The sequence below is a fragment of the Peromyscus leucopus genome, chromosome 5 (assembly GCF_004664715.2).
Source record: "Peromyscus leucopus breed LL Stock chromosome 5, UCI_PerLeu_2.1, whole genome shotgun sequence".
NCBI lineage: Eukaryota > Metazoa > Chordata > Mammalia > Rodentia > Cricetidae > Peromyscus > Peromyscus leucopus.
In genome coordinates, this window is record NC_051067.1 from 94939136 (window position 1) to 94961992 (window position 22857).

Here is a 22857-nt window from a genome sequence, read left to right on the forward strand (position 1 = left end):
AAGCCCGCCTTCCAGACAAGCGCACTTGGTTCCAAGTTTGCAGATCAATCCTGACTCAGAACACGAGTCAGGAGCAAGCACATTTCCAGGAGGCATACAAAAGAGGCAAATACCTCAAGCAGCAGCGATTTCAGCACAGGACACACTATGAGAAGGCTTGTTTGCACTACCTGTTTTCAGCAGCTTCACTCCTACAGTGGCTTACTGTCAGTGACTCAAGTGTTTCTTCAGCACTGCTCAATTCATCTGATGATTCCCATTTATAAACACACTTTATATAACAGATCCTTTATTTCATTCACCTTTCCTTAATTTTGTGAATTCTAGATTTCTAAAAGCATAACAAAACTCTGTGGCATTTTGATAATTCAAGTGCTGAGGCATCTTCCTCTAACAATGCTTTCCCAGTACTTCCTTCTATGCTGGAGTTGGGTCGGGTCCTCCCAGCTCTGTTACCGATAAAACCTGAAGTCTGGTTCCTTTCCCAGGGATACACAGCATGGAGGGCTCAGAAACTCACCTAGCCCACTTTGCTATAAATAAAATCCTAAACATCACCGGAGGCTTTCTACACTGCAGCCTACTTAAGTTTTCACTGAGTCACTCACTCACTGAGCTCAAGTTCAACCCTGTGAGGCAATGTTAAATTTGTTTGCAGATTAAGAAACTGAGGCACAGATAGGCTTAGTGAATGATCCAGTTCTCACATCAGGCGCTGCTGGAGAAAGCCGAGTCAACGCCACACTTCACACAGAACCACGGTCACATTGACTCCATTGCTGTTAGCAGCCGAAGACTTAATTTATTTCCTCTGAACACATGAAGAAGCTTGGCAGTCAGGCAGTCCAGGAGCCAATGTATAGACCTGTCTACCTATAAAGAGCCTGTTCCTGCTCCAGACCTATCTTACTGAGGAGACAGGACAGGGACTAGGTACCTACAGCAAAGCCTTCAGACACCCAAACAGAGTATATAAGGCCAACAGACCAAGCACATTTCCAGGGGCTGCAGATGCACCGCAGAGCGCAGTCAGAGGCGGTGAGGCAGGACATCCTCCTCCTGATGGAGGTGGGCAGAAGTGCAAGAACAACGACTGAGCGGCAGCATTCAGGTCTGAGGGTTGGTGGGCGGCAGGCTCACTTGAGGCGGTAGAGCACCTTGCGCTGCATGCGGTGTTGGACCTCACCCCTGCGCAGCATGAGCTGCAGCACCTTCCGGATGGCGTGCTCTGGATACTTCTGTAAGAGGGAACAGAAGAGATACAGGGGTGAATCATCAGGACCCAAGGGAGCCCATGAACCCCTTTGCTCATAGACAACTTTACAACAGAAAAAAAGCTTCTACCTTCATTCTCCCTTGACTTCAGAAGGGCCTATCCTTCGTAAGGAGGCCTCCTGTGTACCAGGCAAGTCCTACATCAACTTTACGTAACCAGTATTAGGAATTATCTCATTTTACCGAGGAAAAAACAGGTCATATAGCAACTAAGTGAGCTAGCACTTAAGTCCCCGTGACCCTAGAAACCAAACCTACTCCAGCCCCAGTCTAAGTAAATGCTGATCTTCTCACCTATAGAGCAGGTCCAGTACAGCTACTGTGTAAATTATTTCCAGGAGTAAACTGAGAGTATACATGGGAAGGAAGCCAAGAACCAGGGCTATTCTCATGATTTTAAAGGGTACAGGTTCTTCCTGGCATCCAAAAACAGTATCTCCTCTGCATGGGATCAGTAGCCCTCTGCCCAATGGGCTACAAGGCTCATTCATCTGGTTCTTGGCTCCCTACCCTTTAAGGAGCCAAGCAATAAGGGAAAGACTAAGAGATGGGGAAATTAGATAGTGGTTTCTCCAGACCCGGCTTCTACCTTTCCCACTTCATGGGATATATAAATAGTCAACCCCAACTGTAGCAGTTTCTAGGGAAGGAATGGTGACTCAAACACCCCCACTCCAGCACCCCACTGTTGAGCACAGAATGCAGACCAAGGGAACCAGCAGAACACCCTCTATATACTTGGCATGGCTTACAGGCCTCCCATGTTTAGGAAGGCTCACCTGCTTGGTGAAGTCCTGAAGGATACTGTGTTCAGACACCTGGGAGCCAATGGCAAAGCGGCGCTTGAGTTGCTTCTCAATGCGGCTCAACATCTCTTGGTCTTCCTGGGTAGTGAAGCCCTCCACCCCTGTGAGAGTACAATAGAGTTGGGTATTAGAGACCCCAGTTCATCCATACTGGGCAGGCCAGAGAAATAAGAGCCTTTAAGTAGAGTGGCCTGAACCAGGCCTCAGAGAGAAAATTAAAGACAGAACAGTGCATCAGGTGACAGTGGGGGCCTCACCAGGGAAGTGAGAACCAAGAAATATGGTGAAGAGTGCTCTAGGCAGAGGGGAATGCAACAGACGCCATCAGCGCCAGGTGGCAGAGAGAACGCCACCATGATAATTGAGAGCCAGGTACCATGAGGCCCTATGGGCCACACACACTGAGGCAACAGGATTAGCCACAAAAAAAGCTCTGACAGAAGCAGAGTTTTGTTTGATTTGGTTTATTTATTTTTGAGGAAAGGTCTCATTGTATAGCCCTGGTTGGCCTCAAAACTCAAAGATCTTCCTGCCTCTGCACCATCATGCACAGTAGAAGTTTTGAGTTACAGAGCAAGAAGGGAGGGAAGGCAGGGCCCACTGGGGTCCAAATCTAGGAGGTGCCATTCATGAGAAGTCCTGGGTAAGAGAAAAGCTTATAATCTTCACCAGATGGGATATCATTCCTTCTCCAACATACCTGGCCCAGGTGTCACCACTGCCCCCCATTCCTTTCACTACCTATACCTACCTCTTCACTGTATCTCACCAAGAAAGGTAAGAAAGCCTATGGAATGGGTAGGACAGGAACGGCTTGCTTATAGCTCTGGCACCTAGACAGTGACTAGCAAATGCTAAGCCAGAATCCCTGCTGCATCGGGGTGGACCTAACTCTGAAGAGGCCTGCATATCACCAGTCTCAGAAGACTGGCTGAAAGCAGGCAGCAGACATCAGGGCTCAGGGGCCAACAGGCCTGTGTCTGTGTTCCACTAAGACGGGTGACCGAGGCACCACGGAAGCTCTGTGTACGTCTCATCTCCACGATGGGAAGGACTGACAGCCTGGTGTCCCAAATGTGGCTTTAAGAAAAATGAGGCCACGGACTGGGAAACTTGACAACAATTCTGAGCTCAACAAAGAAGGGAGACAGCCATTCTTCACTAGTGACAGGCCTACAATTACTCTTAATGAACTAGCTCAAGAAGTCTAGGGAGTAGTTCCCATAATAGTGAAAATAGCCAAGGGAGAAGTAGGGACAAGGCTATTATCAAAAGCATATCCAGGCCGGGCGGTGGTGGCGCACGCCTTTAATCCCAGCACTTGGGAGGCAGAGGCAGGAGGATCTCTGTGAGTTTGAGGCCAGCCTGGGCTACCAAGTGAGTCCCAGGAAAGGCGCAAAGCTACACAGAGAAACCCTGTCTCAAAAAAACAAAAAAAAAAAAAAAAAAAGCATATCCAGGCAGCACCTGCAGGCCACCAGCTAACTAAATCTCTACCCTAGGGTCAAGACTACAGCCTAGCACTTACCTGACAGATTGCCAGACAAAGCAGCATCCAATGTAGACACCTGGAATAACCTCAGAGCCTCCTCCACATCAGCCTCAGTGGCAAAAGGCTGCAGTTTCATCTTACTAAGGGCCTCGGCGATGCGCACAATAGCCTCCAGCTGCCTGTTGGAATGAGAGAACACTCAAAAGCCTCAGTCCACTTCTCCTCCCCTGATCTTCCAAGAAGGAGCATGGTCAAGGTAGTTAGAACTTTAGGGGAGATTGCTGGATACTGCTATGCCCATTATCTATTACCCTATATTCTTAGAACTGGAACCCAATTTTTATTCCAGCACATGCTGCCTAGTAAAGGATATTTTCTGCCTCTTTGGTCAAGATGTGTCTATGTGACCAAAATGTGGCCAATGGATCTAAATCCATGCATCATATGACAATGTCAGAAGTGTCCTTTAAAAAGCATGTCCTTCTGCCTCTCTTGATACCCAAATATGGAAATAACAGCTGGAACTTCAGGAACCATATGGGACTGAAAGGTTGGCAATGATGGACATAATGGAACCCAGCCTGACAGCTCTGAAAAACCACTATAAACTACCTATTCCCCAAAGTTTCATAATGAAAATAAATTTCCAATGTAAGCTACTCTTTGGGTTTCATTATACACAGCCAAATCTATTTGTAACTAATCAATGCTAGAGGCAAAATTCAGCTTAGGTAGACCCTAGCTCTTATTCAGTATTTTGTCTACAAATGCACTACCCTAGCGGGACAAATATAAAAAAAAGTTGAAACACAGTGAAAATCAATTTCCTTGTAGTTACACAGTTGGCCAGAGGCTAGAACAGAGGCCCTGCTTACCTCCCAGGACAGGGTCCTCCCCTCACTTCAATCTGCCTCTCAGAGAGGGAAGCCAGGTCAACTATAGAAGTGAGGCCCACCCAGTCACCCCCAGACTCAAACAAAGACAGATAGATAATTAGGAGGCCAGAGCACACACTCCCAGAGGCCCCCTTGTCCACCCACCCTGGGCCTGGATTATGAGGATGGCAGTGGCCAACTGGCCCTACTCTGTGAGATGAGGCCCACTTGCTCACCGCACAGTGATGGGGATGCTGGAACGGCGATCGCTGTCCCTCTCATGCTGGCGGGCCCCACTCCGCATGATGATATAGCGGTTCTTCAGCTTCTCTGCTGCCTCTGCCGACAGCCGAGGGCCACATCTTCTGCAGATTGCAGAGTGAACTAGAGTGAGACCATGAAGGAATCTCCCTGTCCCCAGGCCTGTTTGGCTTGCAGACATGAATGTTCCTACATCAGTTTCCTGCTGGCAAGCCATTTGAAAGACAGAGAAACTTGGCCTGGCTATGAGCAGGTGTCAGAGATCTACATGGCATCTCTCTGAGAAAGCGGGTCAGGAGTCTGAGCAGATGTGCTGAAAACTCCTCTTCCTGCTGCTGATTACAGTCCAGCCACCAGGTATACATTCCTTCAGCACTGAGGCTTCACAGCAGCAGGAGGCCCACCAGGGAGCACGCTTCTCAGCAGTCTCCAGCTCCTCCTCTCCACCTCCCTGATTTAAGATAAGAAAACTGACGATGTCCCCCAAGGCTTCCCAAAGCTCAAACACACAGGAACCACCAGGCTATGATGCCCACTCTCTCTGGCAGAGGTGTGTGAACTGGGAGCCCACTCAGCTGCTATGATCAACCAGTGCCCTGTCTTTAGGGCCTAGCCCTTTCAAAGACAACCAACACTGAGAATCTGAACCAGGTTAAGAGCATACAACCTTTGGGGCAGGTACACTGGTCTGTTCCCACTACTTCCTACATACAGCCTCAGACAAGCTATCTATATCTATATCATTTATATACCAAAAAAAAGAGAACCATGCTTAGGAAAGAAGAAATCATATGCATGGTTCTGGTGACAGTTACAGCTGTAATCCTGAGCAGTGACTAGTTCAGGGAGATGCCAAGAATTTAATCATCTTGAGCAGTCCTTATAAAACATCAACCAGGGATTGGAGAGATGGCGCAGAGGTTGAGCACTGGTTGCTCTTTCCAGAGGTCCTGAGTTCAATTCCCAACAACCACATGGTGGTTCACAACCATCTATGAGATCTGGTGCCCTTTTCTGGCCTGCAAGGATACATGCAGGCGGTACACTATATACATAATAAATAAATATTTAAAAAATAAAGGCCGGGCGGTGGTGGCGCATGCCTTTAATCCCAGCACTTGGGAGGCAGAGGCAGGCGGATCTCTGTGAGTTTGAGGCCAGCCTGGGCTACCAAGTGAATTCCAGGAAAGGCGCAAAGCTACATAGAGAAACCCTGTCTCGAAAAACCAAAAAAAAATTAAAAAAATAAAATAAAATATCAACCTTGGGAGACTTGAGGATCAGAAAGCTTGGGCAACCTGCCCATTGCTGTGGGCTCCACAACGATAACTTTGAAACAAATAACCTTACACTCATGGAGTGGGTCACAGTGGTAGATGAGAGCAGAACAAAGTTCAGAACATAGCTGCCAGGTAAGGAGCAGAACAGGTCTGCGCCCCTCACCCACGAAGCCCATGATGTCACCCAACAGGGTCTTCTCCAGCACTCACGCTCGGCAGTAGGCAATGAACTTCTTCATTTTGGCTAGGTCGATCTCACCCTCCACAGCCTGTGTCTGTGTCAGTGCGCTCACATGCAGAGTGATCACATGTTTGGCCAGCATCTAAGGAGCAGAGGGAATCCTGGGTCAGCCCACAGGTTGAGCAGACAGGTCAGAAATGATGTGTTGAGTGCTTCTGCTCCAGTCCCCGTGGCCTGTCTACTGTGGGCAAGTACCTACTTAAGGATGGACATGGAGCTGGCAATGGGTCTCTGAGCCTGATGCTAAGCCAGTCCACAGTGAATTCCAGGATAGCCAGGACTACACACAGAAATCCTGTCTTGGCGGTGGAACACTGGACATACCCAAGCCAATGGGAGTCCATCCCGGGACTTCTACTAGAACTACTGGAAAAGGCTTCCTCTTCCTTTAGGGACAGTTAAATCACTAGCTAACAAGCTGAATACGTTTACTAACTCTACTGATACATTGGATTGCGCCAGGACCCCTTACACGCTAAGGACCCCTTACTCTGCCACTGAACAAAATCCCCCAGTTGTTTTTTTTACTTTGCTTATTTTGAGATATGGGTCTAAGTTGCCCAAGCTGGACTTGAACTTGCAATTCTCCTGTATCTTAGCCTCCAATGAAAGTACAGGCCTGAACCCCTCAGCCTGGCCACCCTTTACCATCTGTGGTGGTTTGAAAGAAAATGGCCCCCAAAGGGAGTGACACTACTAAGAAGTGTTGCACTGCAGAGGAAGGCTTTGAGTTCTCATATATGCTCAAGCCACACTTAAGTGTCTCAGATCACTTCCTGTTGCCTGTGAGTCAAGATGTAGAACCCTCAGCTCCTTCTCTAGCACTACACCTGCCTGAATGCTGCCTTGCTTCCCATCATGACCATGGACTAAACTTCTCAACTCTAAGCCCCCACAATTAAATGTCTTCCTTTGTAAGAGTTGTTGTGGTCATGAAGTCTCTTCACAGCAACAGAAAACCTAAGACACCATCACAGAGTAACTGCCTGAGAATGAAACAGAAACAGACATAGTTGGGCCAACAATCCATTCCACTTGCACACTAAACCTATGGCCTTACTAAATTCCACTTGCACACTAAACCTATGACCTTACCAAATTCCATTAACTATTTTCTTTCAGAAATTTACTAACAGGGTGGGGAGTTAAAGCTCAGTGGTAACTTCTTGCTTAAAATCACACAGCATCTCCCTTGAGGCAGAAGTAGGTCACAGGACTCCAGGTTCCTCTCCAGTACTCTGCAAGCCACTAACAGTCATTTCATGTGCTTCCCACTCATAGCCTATCTGAGCACCAGCATTTCCCTGGCAAAATCTCTTGTTCAACCCCAGGACCATGAAACCACTGGAGCCACCAGCCCAGCCCAAGACATACCATGTCCCTCTCCTCATTGTGCTCATCCTTGACAATGAAGATCATGTCAAATCGGGACAAGATGGTAGGCATGAAGTCAATATTATCCTCCCCTTTTGTCTCATCCCATCGGCCAAACACTGAGTTGGCTGCAGCCAGAACAGAGCAGCGAGAGTTCAAGGTGGTAGTGATCCCAGCCTGAGATGGAAAGGGGAATATAGGGAAGAGATAACCAACAATCCTGGGACAGGACTCTCCTTCTTCACACATGATCATACACATACATACACCCATATGCATACACTACGTGCATGCATGTGTTTCCCAGGCCTGCTGCTGCTAGCACAGTCCTAGGCAAACAGAACTCGGTACATCCATCAGAGCAGCCTGAAGACCACCAGGCTGGATTGATGAAGGATGGAAGGGCTACTCACCTTGGCAATGGAGATAGTCTGCTGCTCCATGGCTTCATGGATTGCCACACGGTCATCTTCCCGCATCTACATTGGAAAGACATGTCTATCAGAACCCTTACCCAGACAGTGGAGAGTGGCAGGAGAATAACTAGGAACTGCTACCATTCCACAGTACAGACGTTAGGTCAGCCAATTGTAGACAATCACATGAGCTTGGCTTTCACTCTCTCCAATTTCCAGAGTATCTCAGAGAGGTAAAGCAACTTATCCTAAGTTACCCCAGAATAATGGGCACAAGAACTACATACAAGTCTCTCAGAAGTAGTGTGTGCTAGCACACCTGAGGCCATACCTCAGTCCTGTAACTAGAAGACTCACCTTGTCAAACTCATCAATACAGACAACCCCACCATCGGCCAGAACCATGGCTCCACCTTCCATGATGAAGTTTCGGGATGAGGGGTCCCGTATCACTGAGGCAGTCAAGCCAGCAGCACTGCTACCTTTTCCAGATGTGTACACCTTGGTAAAGAGAGGAGAGGCGTTAGCACCTAGTGCTAGCCCCAAAGGTCAAGAGCCCACACGGCTGACTTCTCCACATCACACTGTAAAGCTGGCTATATAGCACAGAACTCAAGGCCCAACTGAAGATTCTTTCTTCTGAAAGGAAAGAGAGGCCATCCTGGGCCTCAGCCTAGCATATGAGTCTCTTTGGAAGGGAAATGTTTCACCTGAACTACAGCATAGCCCTGTGACATAAACATTTAGACCCAGAAAAGGACATATTTCAAAAGCAGGCCTCGAGGCTGGGAACTCCTGGCTCACAGGTTGCCTCTACCCTGAGTCCATCATCTGTGAAGACTTGTATGCTACATGCTACAGACCCCTTTAAATACAGGACCTATCCGAGATGCTTGTATATAAGTGAGACATACTCAGATCAGATTGTAATAAAGAGAATGCCAAGTACTTGTTTATAGTAGGCCTGGGATGCAGTTTAGTGTAATAAAGTGCTTGCCTGGTATGCACAAGATTTTGGGTTCCATCTACATTGAAAAAAACCTATTTGTAGTGGATATATGTTCTACCCTATGACCTTGAAGTACCAGCCCCTGGGGCATGGCCTCAGGGCTACCCTTTAGACTAGAGAGGCACATACAAGCCTCTCTTCTCTCCCTCGTGGGCTTGGATGGTGCGGATTGACTCTGGCGGCAGAACAGCGTGGGACAGAACCTCAGCCTTCCAGGACCCTGTGTAGATTCTCCTATTCTGTTTGGTGAGTTTTCTTTCCTAATTAATTTCTTTTACCCTTTAAGCAGACTCCCATGGATTTCTTGTTATACCTATTTACATTGAACTGTAATTAAACAGATTATACAAGTTATTTTCACCTATTCTTACTTCCTAAATATGACTACTACAAGATTTAAATGACAGAACTCACATTTCAGGCCATAGTACTTCTATGGGACAGTGCCCTAAGTTTACCACACCTCCTCTCCATCTAAAACCACCACCTCCCACTTCAGACCACTGACCAGTCATCACATCGAGCCTTACCCTGATCCTCCCAGACCCAGGGCACCTGGGTCATTGGACACATTGGCTTGAACCTTGTTCTTAAGTTCCCCAGCAGTGGGATTTTGAGCAAGACACTATTGCTCATTCCTACCTCTAATGCGTAACATGGGTGGCAACACCCATGAGGAGACAGTTAAATGAGTAAAACCTTGGCAGGCACTTCAGGAAGCATCCGGCCCTTCTTTATACCAGCTATTATCATCAGCCTTAACGTTCTCATTATTTAGCAAAGAGACAGGCTCAGGGGGTCTAGGCTACCTCTCTGAAGTCCACGTGACTACTGCCAGGCTGAGAAACAAACTAGGCCTGACTCAGTCCAAAGCTCTTACCACCTACCCCTAACCTACACACCTGTTGCCCCTTTTCACACCCCCTCTGCCATCCTCACAACAGTCAAGATATTCATGAGGAAGAGGTCCTGGTTGAGCAAGATCTCATGGATGTCCAGCCTTCTTCCCTGCTGGGACATCCAAGCCAGGGAGAAAGTTGTCCCCAGCCACTTACCCCAATGGGAGAGCATTTCTCCACGAACTTCAGAAGCTGCGACTTGGCTGTGCCAGGGTCCCCCAACATCAGCAGGTTGATGTCACCCCGGCGAGTGAGTCCATCAGGGAGCCTAACGACAAGAGGCAGATGGAAAACAAAGAGTAAGCATCTATTTAAGGGCTGTCCTTGAACTCACGATCTTCCCACCTCAGTCTTCCAGATTTTAGGATTACAGTTACACATCACCACCCCTGGCTTTGTGTGGGTTGGTCATCTAAGAGTCTCAGAACAGGTGGAAATGACAGTTTGGCCCAGAAACATGTTCACACCCAGTTCTGTCCTAGCCTGACACTGGAGGGCAAGGCTTATTTCCCAGGCAGAGAGGTAAAGGAAATGGCACAGAGGGCTATGCACACTGCATTCATTCCTCCCAGCTGTGGGGATGTGGAGCGGAGAAGGCACACCTGAGGGATATGCACACTGCAGAGAATAGCCCTACAGGGCAGGATCCAGCCCAACCTGGTACCTGGAGCAAGTCCCTTCATTCTTTGTGCCTCAGTTTCCTCATCTATGAAATGGACATAACAGCAACATCCTTAGAGGCTGAGAGGACATGGCTGGGTTCAGGACACATTAAGCACTTACAAGAATGCTTTGAGGGCTGGAGAGATGGCTCAGCGGTTAAGAGCACTGGCTGCTCTTCCAGAGGTCCTGAGCTCAATTCCCAGCAATCACATGATGGCTCACAACCATCTATAATGAGATCTGTTGTTCTCTTCTGGCCTGCAGGCATATATGCAGGCAGAACACTATATACATGATAAATAAATACATACAAAAGGTGTATTAAACAATATCCACTAGTACACTCTCATTGCTGCTACTGTCTGCAGCTCTATTATTTTAGAGTTTTAAAAGGACACAGGAAACCTGGATCTTAGAATCTGGGAGACTGAGTCAGGTGGACCATGAGATTCAAGGGCAGCCTGACTATATGAGAAAAAAACATTAAAAAAAAAATTGTTTGAAAAAAGAAAAACAAAAACAAAACAAAAAAGGATATATGACACCTTCTAAGTGTCAGGTGTTTCACATGTCTTATTCATACATAGAAACTTTGTTTCAATGTGGTATCTCTCACTCAAAGCCACACAGTCAAGAGCAGAGATCAAATCCTTGGTCCTAGCCCAATGCTTTCCCACTGTGGTCCCCATGCCAGCAGGCTAGGGAACCTGGGAGACATGAAAGAGCACTAGGTCAACACAGATGTTCTCCTGCAGCAGCCCTGTCATCAATACCCTCCTCCCAGGCCCCTCACCTCTTCCGGGATCCCCCAAAGAGCAGGCAGGCTATAGCCTTCTTCATATCCATGCCCCCAAATATGGAGGGGGAAATGCTCTTGGAGATGAGCTCATAGATATTGGGGAGGGCAGCCAGGCGACGAAATTCCTCCTCTTCCTGTGGGCTGACAGACCCAGCAAAGCTGCGGCCTAGAAGGGCAGACAGGTGCATAGTGAGCAAAAGGCATCTTCCTCCAGCCTACTGCTGGGCCTAGCCCTAGATCAGGAACCTCCTCACCACCTCAACACACTCACACAGGGCCCTCAGCACCAGGAGGGCAGTCTCACTCAGGAAAGTTGGGGCACAGAACTACCCCCGTCTTCTAAATCTCAAGGGTCCAGTGAGGAAGAGAAGGTTCTAAACAATCAGAAGGCCAGATCATGGGTGGGCAGTGGTGGTACCCATCTTTAATCCTAGCACTAGGTTTCCTAGTCTACAGTGTGAGTTCCAGGACAGTCAGGGATACATAGAGAAAACATCTCAGAACTCCATCACTCTAGCCCAGGTGGCTCCCACTGCCCCAGGGTGTAAACATGAGCTCTCAACTCCTACTGGAGACCCAGTTACTTCAACTCCCACAAGGCCTGAGTTCCCACCAGCTCTCCTCTTGCTTAAAAGGCCCTTCTCCATAACACCTCCACCCTTCAAAGCCAGTGCTGACACACCTGATAGAGGAAGCCTTCTGACAAGGCTCTAGCTCCTTTTCAGTACCTCAATGGACTCAAGCAGTTCAGTGTCAGATACTGTCCCTTAGGGGCTCTTTCTTCAACTACATCCTGACTGTTCAACCCTAGTTCACTTCTTTCCTCTCTAGCTACTGAGATGCAGCACAGCACACACCACATCACATTTACTGCACTGAGTCATGCAACTCAAAGATGCACTTAGGCAACAACCCTAAAGCAGGAGCCACAACTATACCAATACATACATTTTGGTTAATGGGTTTTTTGTTTGTTTGTTTTTGTTTTTTGCTTACTATAAAAATAAACACCATGGGATTAGGAGTATAGCTCAGTGGTAGAATATTTGCCTGGTATGTACCAGGCTCTGGGTTTCAGCCCTACCACGAAAAAGAAAAGTATATCCTAATGGTTTGAGCAACTCACCAGAGCCATCTGTGTCCACCTGGATGCCCAGGACTCGGATATAGGAACTCCGGATGCCCACACCCACCCTGTCCCGGCCCTTGCTAGAGTTCAATCCAAACTTCTTGATGGAATAGATGCCCATAATGGTGACTCTGTTCCCAGGAACAACCTTGTCACACAGGTACCTGAGAAAAGTGCAAGAAAGGATAAAGAAAAGCAAGTGAAATCCAGGGGTGACAGTGTGGTCAGCTTAGCATTTCCACCCCAGGCATCACTATCAAGTTGGCTCAATCCTCACAGGCCTAGAGGAAGGGACTTTCCCCACTCTGCTACCCACCCACATCTGTCTGGATGGTGAATACAGTGTTTATGATACTGGGCTGACTCTGAACTCAGGCCACATGTTGTGCCAGTGGAGCCCAGCCTTTAGAAGCCTTAGCTCCATTTTATCTGTGACTAGGCTTAACTGGTGTCTCATTTTTGCCTCCTTAGGGGACAGTCTCTCCTCACACCCTCCCAGACTCCTTGCAAGAGCCACTCTCCATGTCTTCCTCTGACGACACACTCCCCGAACTCAACCAAGTCAATCTGCCTCTAAATTTTTAGTCACCTCTTTTAGAAACAAGATGGTAAGTGATTACTAGTCTCCACATTTCCCCAGAACCAGTGTGGCTTAAAGGACCAGAGAGTAGCTCTGTGAACTCAAGAGAAGTCACTATGCCTCTCTGAGCTTGAAGAGATGATACTTAATCTGACTTATCTCAGCTGTTGGGAATCAAGCAAGGTAAGAAAAACAAAGGTGTGGACAGTGGTGGCTCTCGCCTTTAATCCCAGCACTTGGGATACAGAGGCAGAGATCCACCTGGATCTCTGTGTTCAAGGCCAGCCTAGTCTACTGACAGGTTCCAGTACAGCCAGGGCTACACACAGAGATATCCTGTGTGTGTGTGTGGGGGGGGGTGTTCCTATACACTATCAAATCACAGCTTCACAGGACTATTCCTACCACCCATACTGTCTGTCCTATTAACCTCCTACATATTCCACACCTTGATTCTCAATCCCTTTGATACTCAGAGAATACTCTAGTAAATACACAGTTAAGGAATTGTGTTAAACTCGTGACATTCAGACATTTCAGGCAGTATGAGATAGTCCAGACCCCCATTTTACTGATTTAAAAAAAAAAAATTGAGGCTTAAGGTGTACCTTTCCCAAGATTCTGAGTCTGCACATTCTTGCCAGCAATAAAACTGTCAACTGTGGGTCCATTGCTCCCCAGAAAGCTTTATATCTGCACTCGACCTCAGGTGTATGAGCCCAGGGTAAGCACTCAGGGACCTGTTACCCCAGGTCATTTTATAACTACTCAACAAAACCCACAGGCAGATTCTTAACAGGAAGCCTGGGTAGGACAGCAGGCTGAGCAGGAGCTAGCACTGCTGTTGGTTATCCTGCTGTGTACTGAAAGGACCCAACCTCGGTTCCTCTCACAAAGTCATCTGACCTCACTCAGTTACAGTTCCCATGTAAAATATGGGTAGACATGCCATGTGAACTATGGGAGACAAGAGATGACAAAGTCAATGAGAAGCATCAGACACAAGAGCTCCACCCTGCACTCTGCTCCAGATGATCTCTACGCTGCACCTGAGTGGCCCCCGCCAACTTACCTGTCACAGTAAAGCTGCATGTGCCTGGGCATCTCACCATGAGGCACTGCATCAGGCAGCTCCTGCAGTTTCAGGGTCTGGAAGTCCACACACTTGCACTTGTCAGGCATGATGAAGTATGGGTCCAATGGGCACTTTGGGCGCCCAGCCTGATCCCTGGGCAGGGGAAGAAGTAGTCACCAGAGCTACCCTGAGAACCCAAAGGCAGGGCTCCTCTATTCAAAGAAATCAGCTTTGGGATGCAGCAGCAATATCAGGCAGAGCTGGGATAAGTTTGGGAAAAGGCCTGGAAGGACAGTTTCCGTGATGGCAGGATGCTATATCCAAAGTCAGAATTTCAGGAGTCTTGGCTTCTCCATGGCACACTGAGGTGGCAGTCACACTCATAGTTCCCTCATGAGGTCTCAGTGTCCCCACATGTGAAAGAGGAGCTATATCATCAAATCCCTTACTAAACCCCATCCACAGTTAAGGATCTTTTCCAGTGAGAAAAGATCACCTCTAGACCATTCTGAGGGTTCAGACTCTGAGGCCTATACAATAAGTCTACTCAACAAATATAGGTGAGGAGACACAGAAGTGAACCAAAAGTCCCTGGTCTGTGAAGTTAAGTCCCCATCAGGATTGAAAACTATCTGCATAGTATAATGGCATGCAATACAAATAAGCAGGTCAGAGTGTGAGCAGTCATGTATGTACCAAATGCAAGCACAGGATCAGGAAGGCACCTTCGGTGAGAGGACATGTGAGGAGCCTGAAGAAGAGACAGGAACAATGTGGCAGCCTGAGGGAAGACCATTAGGCAGAGAAGACAAGTGCACTAGATGCAAAGCAGCCTATGGAAGGGCCAAGCTCCCCTGCTCCTGGATAGGGAAAACAGACTGAGGAGCAGTGAAGGTGGGACATGGGGAGAGGGAGAAGCTACTCTGTGGCTGCAGGTGAGGAGAGGCAACAGCCTAGGACAAGGCCAGTATGCCTCAAGCAATGTGGAAGCGGAGAAGAAACCAGAAGAGAAAGCCAAAAGCAGCCAGGATGCAAGTAGGGTTCATTAAATAGTAGTCAGCAAACATCTACTATTAAGAATCATACAGGCCGGGCAGTGATGGCGCACGCCTTTAATCCCAGCACTTGGGAGGCAGAGCCAGGCTGATCTCTGTGAGTTCAAGGCCAGCCTGATCTACAGAGCAAGATCCCAGACAGGCACCAAAGCTATACAGAGAAACCCTGTCTTGAGAAAAAAAAGAATCATACAGTAATTATTTTAAGTTCTGCTAACTGAAATGAAAGGCCATGCATTCTACCACTGTAGTGAAACAATACGCTAAGCTGTATTACTGTAAGTTGTCCAGCCATTTCTCAGGCAGTACAGTGGGCACACTGGGTCTAGTTTGCTTTAGAAGATTCCATATGGGCGGGAGGAAGTGGCACATGCCACCCAACACTCGGGAAGCAGATGCAGGCAGATTTCTGAGTTCAAGGCCAGCTACAGAATAACAAAGGCTACACAGAGGAACCCCCTCCCCTCAAGATCCCATATAGGCTCAATCCTCTGGACTGTTTACTCCCCAACCTTGGGTCTCCCACATAGGCTGTGTGGACATCAAGGTGGGGCAACCACATGAAAGAACACTGTGCCGAGGTCTGGAGAGGTGGCTCAGTGGTTAAGAGGACTGACTGCTCTTCCAGAGAACCTGGGTTCAATTCCTAGCACCCACATGGCAGCTCACACCTGTCTGTAACTACAGTTCCAGGGGACTTGACACCCATATCAAAACACCAATAAAATAAAATACATAAAATAAAAACAAATTTAAAAAAAAGAGCACTGTGCCTGGTTCATAGCTCCTGTCTGACCAAGGATATAATGCTACCCAGCCCTTCACAGAGTCCTGTAAGAAACAGCTACAGGCAGCACCTGCCAGGGCTGTCTGCTTTTTAACCTGAAGTGATTCAGGTCAAGTTCCCCAGAGCCCCTTCTGGTTATACACTCACATATTGCACTTCCTGGGAAGGGAATAGCCCTCTAGACCTGGGCGCATAGCAATATTGGTGAGGGTGTTGTGGCAGCTGCGGCACTGAATGGAGATACGGGTAGCTTTGGCACGAACTGCAGAGGCCGAAATGATGATGCCAGGGATCTTCACCAGATGTGACATCATGTCTGACTGTAACAGAGACACGGGAAGGCTTGATGATTAAAGAGAACCAGGAGACCTGAGAAGGTGCTGAGGAATGACATGGACAAGTCCAGGAGGAGGTGACACAGCCATGGCTCATAGTTTAGCTCAAGACTTTCCAGGGCACCCACCTAATGTCAGGAGCCTGGGACACAGGCCCCCACTTCCAGGGGCCTGCAGAACAATGGCATGGGGCTGGGGAGACAAAACCACAAGACCGAGCCCCAGCTGACAGGAACTTCCTGTGCTGTGCCACAGAGGACAGACACGGACAGAGCCCCTGGTTCCAGTTCAGGTTCTGTCAGCAGAACCTATGGACCTTGTCAGCCGAGAGTGCCCATCTTAATGACTGCACCTCACTGAGTACTGAGTTCACATCTTAATGACTGCACCTCACTGAGTACTGAGTTCACATCTTAATGACTGCACCTCACTAAGTACTAACACTGAATTCCCATCTTAATGACTGCACCTCACTGAGTACTGAGTTCACATCTTAATGACTGCACCTCATTGAGTACTAACACTGAGTGCCCATCTTAATGACTGCACCTCACTGAGTACTGAGTTCACATCTTAATGACTGTACCTCACTGAGTACTAACACTGAATTCCCATCTTAACGACCGCACCTGAAAAGTACTGAGTTCCCATCTTAATGACTGTACCTCATTGAGTACTAACACCAATTTTTTTTTCAAGCCAGGATTTCTCTGTGTCGTTTTGGAGCCTGTCCTGGAACTCGCTCTGTAGAACAGGCTGACCTCGAACTCATAAATAGTTCCTCTGCCTCTGCCCTGGGATTCAAGATGTATGCCACCATCACCCAGCTTCTAACACTCATTTTTAAGTGTGATGATACTATGGTCATGTTACCAAACTTAGGGTCACACATATATACCAAGAAGTCAGGTTCAGCTACCCCTCCTAAAACAGACAATTAAAATAGCCAAATTAATGGTAAAAAACAGAAAAGGGAGATTTACTCAACAACACCACACTGGAAAAAGTGGAACCCCACCTCCTGAAATGAGAACAGTTTAAATAGAGAGCCAGGGTTATGCCCATGTAAGCAGTCTTGACCAAGGTGTGTGGTCCCACCCACCACTGGCCCACCACTGTTCCTATAATGTAAGCCTCTTTCCCGGAGAGGAGAGTTTCCAATGCTGGTCCAAGCTTTTCTTTTCCCAGTATGAGATTCCTGAGCAAATTCCAATTTCCTGGGTGCATTGTTTTAAAATAGTCCAATAGGTAAACTGTCTCTTAGAATATATTCATTTGTGTTGGGCCTTCTAGTCATGCCTTAAAAAATGATTTCTTGAGCTGGGCATGGTGGCACACACCTTTGATACCATCAGGTAGGAGACAGAGGCAGGTAGGTCTCTGAATTCAAAGCCAGACTGGTCTACATAGTGAGTTCCAGGACAGCCAGAGCCACGCAGTGAAACCCTGTCTCCAAAAAAAAAAAAAAAAAAAAACAACAACAATAACAAAAATCCTTATCTTTCAGGGATATACATTGCTAACAGTTTCAGATGAAATGACATTATGATCAGACCTGTTTCAAGAGCTCCACGGCCCTTCGGAGGCAGAGGCAGGTGGATCTCTGTGAGTTTGAGGCCAGCCTGGTTTACAGAGTAAGTTCCAGGACAGCCAGAGCTACACAAAGAAACACTGTCTTGGAAAAAAAAAAAAAAAAGAACTCCACAACCTTCTAGAGACAGAAAGCTTGGCCTGTTACTAATCATTAAGCTGGATGACAAATACCAAGGGACTCTCATCCTATTCTCTTTAGATTTAAATTGTAGATCTTTACACTGTGCAGTGAGACACTATCCCACCTTCTGTGCTTTCTGTGGCAGCCTCACCAGAGTCTACAGGACTAGGACAGTCTCCCCACCATTTCTCCACCTCAGGGCAGCTGGGGCTAGATAAGAGAATGGACACACGCACAAAACTGGGGCTCTTAACCTATGAAGAGGCTACGGGAATGCCAGTGATAGGATGTAGCACAACATCACCCATGAACATTTCTGCTCAGTATGTCAAACTAGAAGGCAACCAGACCTTTGAACCAACATCCAGGTTCAAAATAATACAGATGTGCTTCAATACAGCCAAGCAGGCCACAGGATAAATCTACAAGGTCACATGTCCTTCTACAAAACAACCAGCCCAACTTCTTCCACAAGCTACTGACTGAGAAAGGAATTCCATTCACAAGTGCAAGGAAGGTTGTTCTGGAATAAGAGACTTAAGATCCATAGCGGCTTAATACAATATTTGGTCCTTCCTGAAACACAAGCTATGAAATTGAATCTAGGACTACACATTCAATGATGTCACGGACTCTTGGTTTATTTTACTAAGTATGTACGGAACCTTTTTAAAAGTTACACACTGGGGGCGGGTGCTAACAAGATGACTCAACAGGTGAAGGCACTTGCCACCAAGCCTGACTTCCTGAGATCAATCCCCAGGACCCTCATGAAGAAGAGAACAGATTCCCTCATGTTGTCCTTTGACCACAACATTGCACCACACAAAAATAAACAAATATAATAAAAATTGCATATTTAAGTATATGTGGATAAAATGCCATGTGTAATTTTTGGAGGCTGGAGAGATGGCTCAGCTGTTAAGAGCACTCACTGGCTGCTTTTCCAGAGGACCCAGGTTCAACTCCCAGCATCCACGTGGCAGCTCACAATTGTCTATAACTCCAGTTCCAGAGGATCCAACACCCTCCCACAGACATATATGCAGACAAAACATCAATGTACATAAAATAAAAAAGCATGTTGCTTAGTTTTCAACCATATTAGGATATTCCAGAGGATATTCAAATAACCTTTTCTTTGCTAACTTCTCATTTAATCATCCTGTGATTATCAACATATTCTGTGACATACTAGTCTTTTAAAATGTACTGAAACCTGACTTAAAAAAATTCATTTTTTTCTTTAAGTTTATTTTGGGTTATTTGTTTTACAATATAAGACCTTACTATACAGCCCAGAATGGCAGAAAATATGTAATCCTGCCTTTGGCCTATCAAACGCTATAATTAAGGGCATACACAATATTCAGCTTAAAATTCTTCAGAAATTGCCAGGCGGTGGTGGTGCACGCCTTTAATCCCAGCACTCGGGAGGCAGAGCCAGGCGGATCTCTGTGAGTTCAAGGCCAGCCTGGGCTACCAAGTGAGTTCCAGGAAAGGTGCAAAGCTACACAGAGAAACCCTGTCTCAAAAAAAAAAAAAGAAAGAAAGAAAAAGAAAAAAAAATCTTCGGAAAAAGCAGGAAACAAGACAAAATATTAATACTCAATCTTAGTAACAGTATATGGAGCTCATTACACTTTTCTCTATGCACTTCTGCATGTGGTAAGTCTTTCACAATGGGCGGGTGGACTCAGCAGTTAATTAAGAGCATTGGCTGTCCTTCCAGTGGTCCCAAGTTTGGTTTCCAGCATCCATATGGTAACTCACAACTATCCTGTAATTCCAGTTCCAGAGGAACTTCTGACCTCCATGGGCAACACACACAATTTTACACAGTTCACACAGGCAAAAAACTCACACACATAAAGTAAATAAATCTAAAATAATTAACAAACAAAGTTCCTTTCTCCATCTTTCCATTCCAAGCTTTTCTGGAACAAAGGGACTAGATTCATACTAGGCCCTCCTTCCAAAACTGTTCGAAGGAGAAACACAGGAGAGGGTGGCCACCTCTAGAGCCACAAAGTCCTACCCAGACATTAGAACCCTTAAACAATCCACACACAATTTTTTTGAAAAATTACAGGGGTGCAGGTATCCCAGCCCTAATACCACAGAGGAAAAGAAGCCCCAGGTCTCAGCCATCCTAACAGGGCAATCTCTCTAGAGCACTGGTTCTCAACCTTTGCAATGCTACAACCCTTTAATACAGTTTCTCATGTTTTGGTGACAACCCCCACCACCACAAAATTATCTCTGTTGCTACTTCATAACCTTAATTTTGCTAGGTTGTAGTGTGAATATCTGACATACAGGGTATCTGATGTGTGACCTCCAAAGGGGTTGCAACCCACAGGTTGAGAACTGCTGCTCTATAGTATTTGCAGTACTTTCCCAGAGTGGGAGAGGTGTATGGCCTTGTCCCTGGAAGAGGGACAAGCTTGTCTTTCCTGTGAAACAGCAATCCCCTACTCAAATGCAATGCCACCATCACACAGGCAGAACCTAAGATGCAGTTCAGTTCTAGACCGTGAGACTCAAGAAATCAACACCAGAGACTGCATAGAGGACTTAGAGCTGTTTGCAGAAGATACTCTGTCCTGCTAACCAAGAACAACTTAACAGGGACTCCAAAAGACAGAGCTCTACAGTTTCAAGCAAAATGAAGTAAGTACAGCCTTTTGGGTATAGTGCACAATGGTAGGTGACAGCAAGTGACTGGTGACAGCTGGACGTCACCACACTACTCTCAATGCACTGCCACACGCACTGTTCTTTTAATTCTCAACAATCCTAAGACAGAACAATGACTCTCATGTCCTCCTTCCATTTCTGCCTACATTATAAATCCTCTTCTACATAGCAGCTAAGGATCTTTTGAACTCAGGCATTGGGGTCTAGGGTTGGTGTTCAAGAGTGCTCTGGCTGACATAGAAGGCCCAGGGTTTAATCCCCAGGCTCATAAAAAGAAAACAGAACCAGGGCCAGTGAGATATCTCAGCAAGTAAAGGCAATTGCTTGCCTCCAAACCTAAGTACCTGAGTTCAATTCCAGGCACTCACATATGTGGAGGAGATGTGGACTCGCACATGTTATCCTGTGCTCTCCACACACATGTACATGCCCATCTCTTCTTTTACCAACATTCAAGCTCAGGGGCTCCAGCTGCACTGCTTTCTTTCCATTCCTCCAAACAGGCTACCACTGTCGCCCCAGTGCCTCTGTACCTGTCCCTTGAGCCTGGTGGAATGTCCTTCCAGGTTTTGACCTGGCTGGCTACACATTATTCAGCTTCAGCTCCAACATTACTTCCTCAGAAGTATTCTTTATCAACTCTCCACCCCTCTCAGCAATGGCCAGCCAGTGTCCCCCATTTCTTTTGGTCTTTTTTTTTTTTTTTGAGACAGGGTCTCACTATGTAGACCAGGCTGGCCTCAGAGATCTGCCTGTCTCTGCCTCCCGGTTACAGATGGTGTTTACTGGTTTTTCAGTCACCCCAAGGATAGGAAGTCACTGCTGTTTCTCCAAGATCGAACTCTGCCTTCCTTTAGGACATCAATCTACTGAGGTAATTTTACAGGCTTACTTAAGTCAAGTGTCTTGCTCAGGGTCACACATCTGGTGCCCCAGGCTACCTGTCTTAGAAGTCTTCTGCACCACACAGCGGCCATGCCACCCTGATTTGCCACTCAAGAGACTCACCTTCAGAATCCGAATGCTAGATGGGCTGGCATCTGACTTAAGCATGACTTGGATGTCCTGGAGCAGCTCCTCACCTGCAGGCCGCGGCCGGGTCACCTCGTCAGCCACCTCCTTGGCAGCTTCCTCAAGCTGAAGAAGAGGAAAGGCATAAGCTGCTGGCGATGGGAGAGGGCCAGGCCTCAGGAGACTCTGACATGGGTGCTACTCACCAGCTGCAGGTGCTCGGCCGGCTGTTTGTACAGGTGGTCGGCCAGTTCCTCGTCAAAGCTGGCCAGGTCCTCCATCTCCACCTCGACCCAGTATTCCCCCAGGTTGTAGTGCCGCTTGAGTTCATCCCTGCAGCGGTCAGGAGGCCGGGGAGACAGGAGCGCGCCGTGAGAACGGGCAGTCGGCACGCCCCCGGCCTCGGCCCTCACTCGGCATCGCCGCCCCCGGCCCTCCCGGCCCCTCACTGGACGCCTCCACCCTCCGGCCCTGCAGAGGGCTGCCCAGCCAGGCGTCCCACCTGTACTTGAAGGTGAAGCCCGTGCGGTCGGTGCCCACGCGGTACTGTCGTAAGAACTCCTTGAAGCGCCTCTGCAGCTGCGACTTGCGGGCCTGGCCCTCGTCGGCACCCGGGTCGCCCCCGAAGCTGTCGCTGTAGAAGATGCCGGGGTCGTCGAAGCCCGACATGGCTGCACCCGGGTGCGGACAGAGCTGGGTGGCGGCTCGTCTCCCTGGCCTCGCCCAGGCCTCCCAGACCGTGCTCGGCGCCCTCACCGCCCGCGCACAGCGCCCCGCGCCCTCCCAGACACGGCCGGCTTTCGCGGGAAAAACCAGCCTCGGCGTTCGTCCGCCGCGGCGTCTGCACTCCCATTGGCTGGCCCGGCCGCGCGGCCCGCTATTGGGCCGCTCTGCGCCCGGCGAGTCCCGCCCCCCGGACGGGTTTCCAAAACGATTGGCTGTGATTCTTGGTGACGTCACGCACCACCTCCTTCCGGCCTCCATTTTGTGAGCGGGATGTTTTGGCGCGAAAATTCTGAGGAAGAAGGAAGCTGCAGCTGCGGCCAGAGCCGAGCCGTGCAAAGATGGCGGAGCGTCACGG

The 22857-nt window shown here is 47.9% G+C and overlaps 1 protein-coding gene across 1 annotated transcript; it reads right to left on the minus strand.

Annotated features, from left to right (window-relative positions):
- Positions 1–272: 272 nt before the first annotated feature.
- Positions 273–22603, minus strand: Mcm5 (minichromosome maintenance complex component 5). Its single transcript, XM_028854885.2, has 16 exons — positions 22279–22603; positions 21983–22109; positions 21774–21902; positions 16164–16336; positions 14172–14327; positions 12517–12683; positions 11385–11556; positions 10085–10196; positions 8378–8521; positions 8018–8083; positions 7605–7781; positions 6200–6312; positions 4685–4813; positions 3610–3752; positions 2055–2182; positions 273–1238 (listed from the first exon to the last, which is right to left on the minus strand). The coding sequence occupies exons 1-16, from the start codon at positions 22443–22445 to the stop codon at positions 1137–1139; spliced, it is 2205 nt and encodes a 734-aa protein (XP_028710718.1). The 5' UTR covers positions 22446–22603; the 3' UTR covers positions 273–1136.
- Positions 22604–22857: the final 254 nt, after the last annotated feature.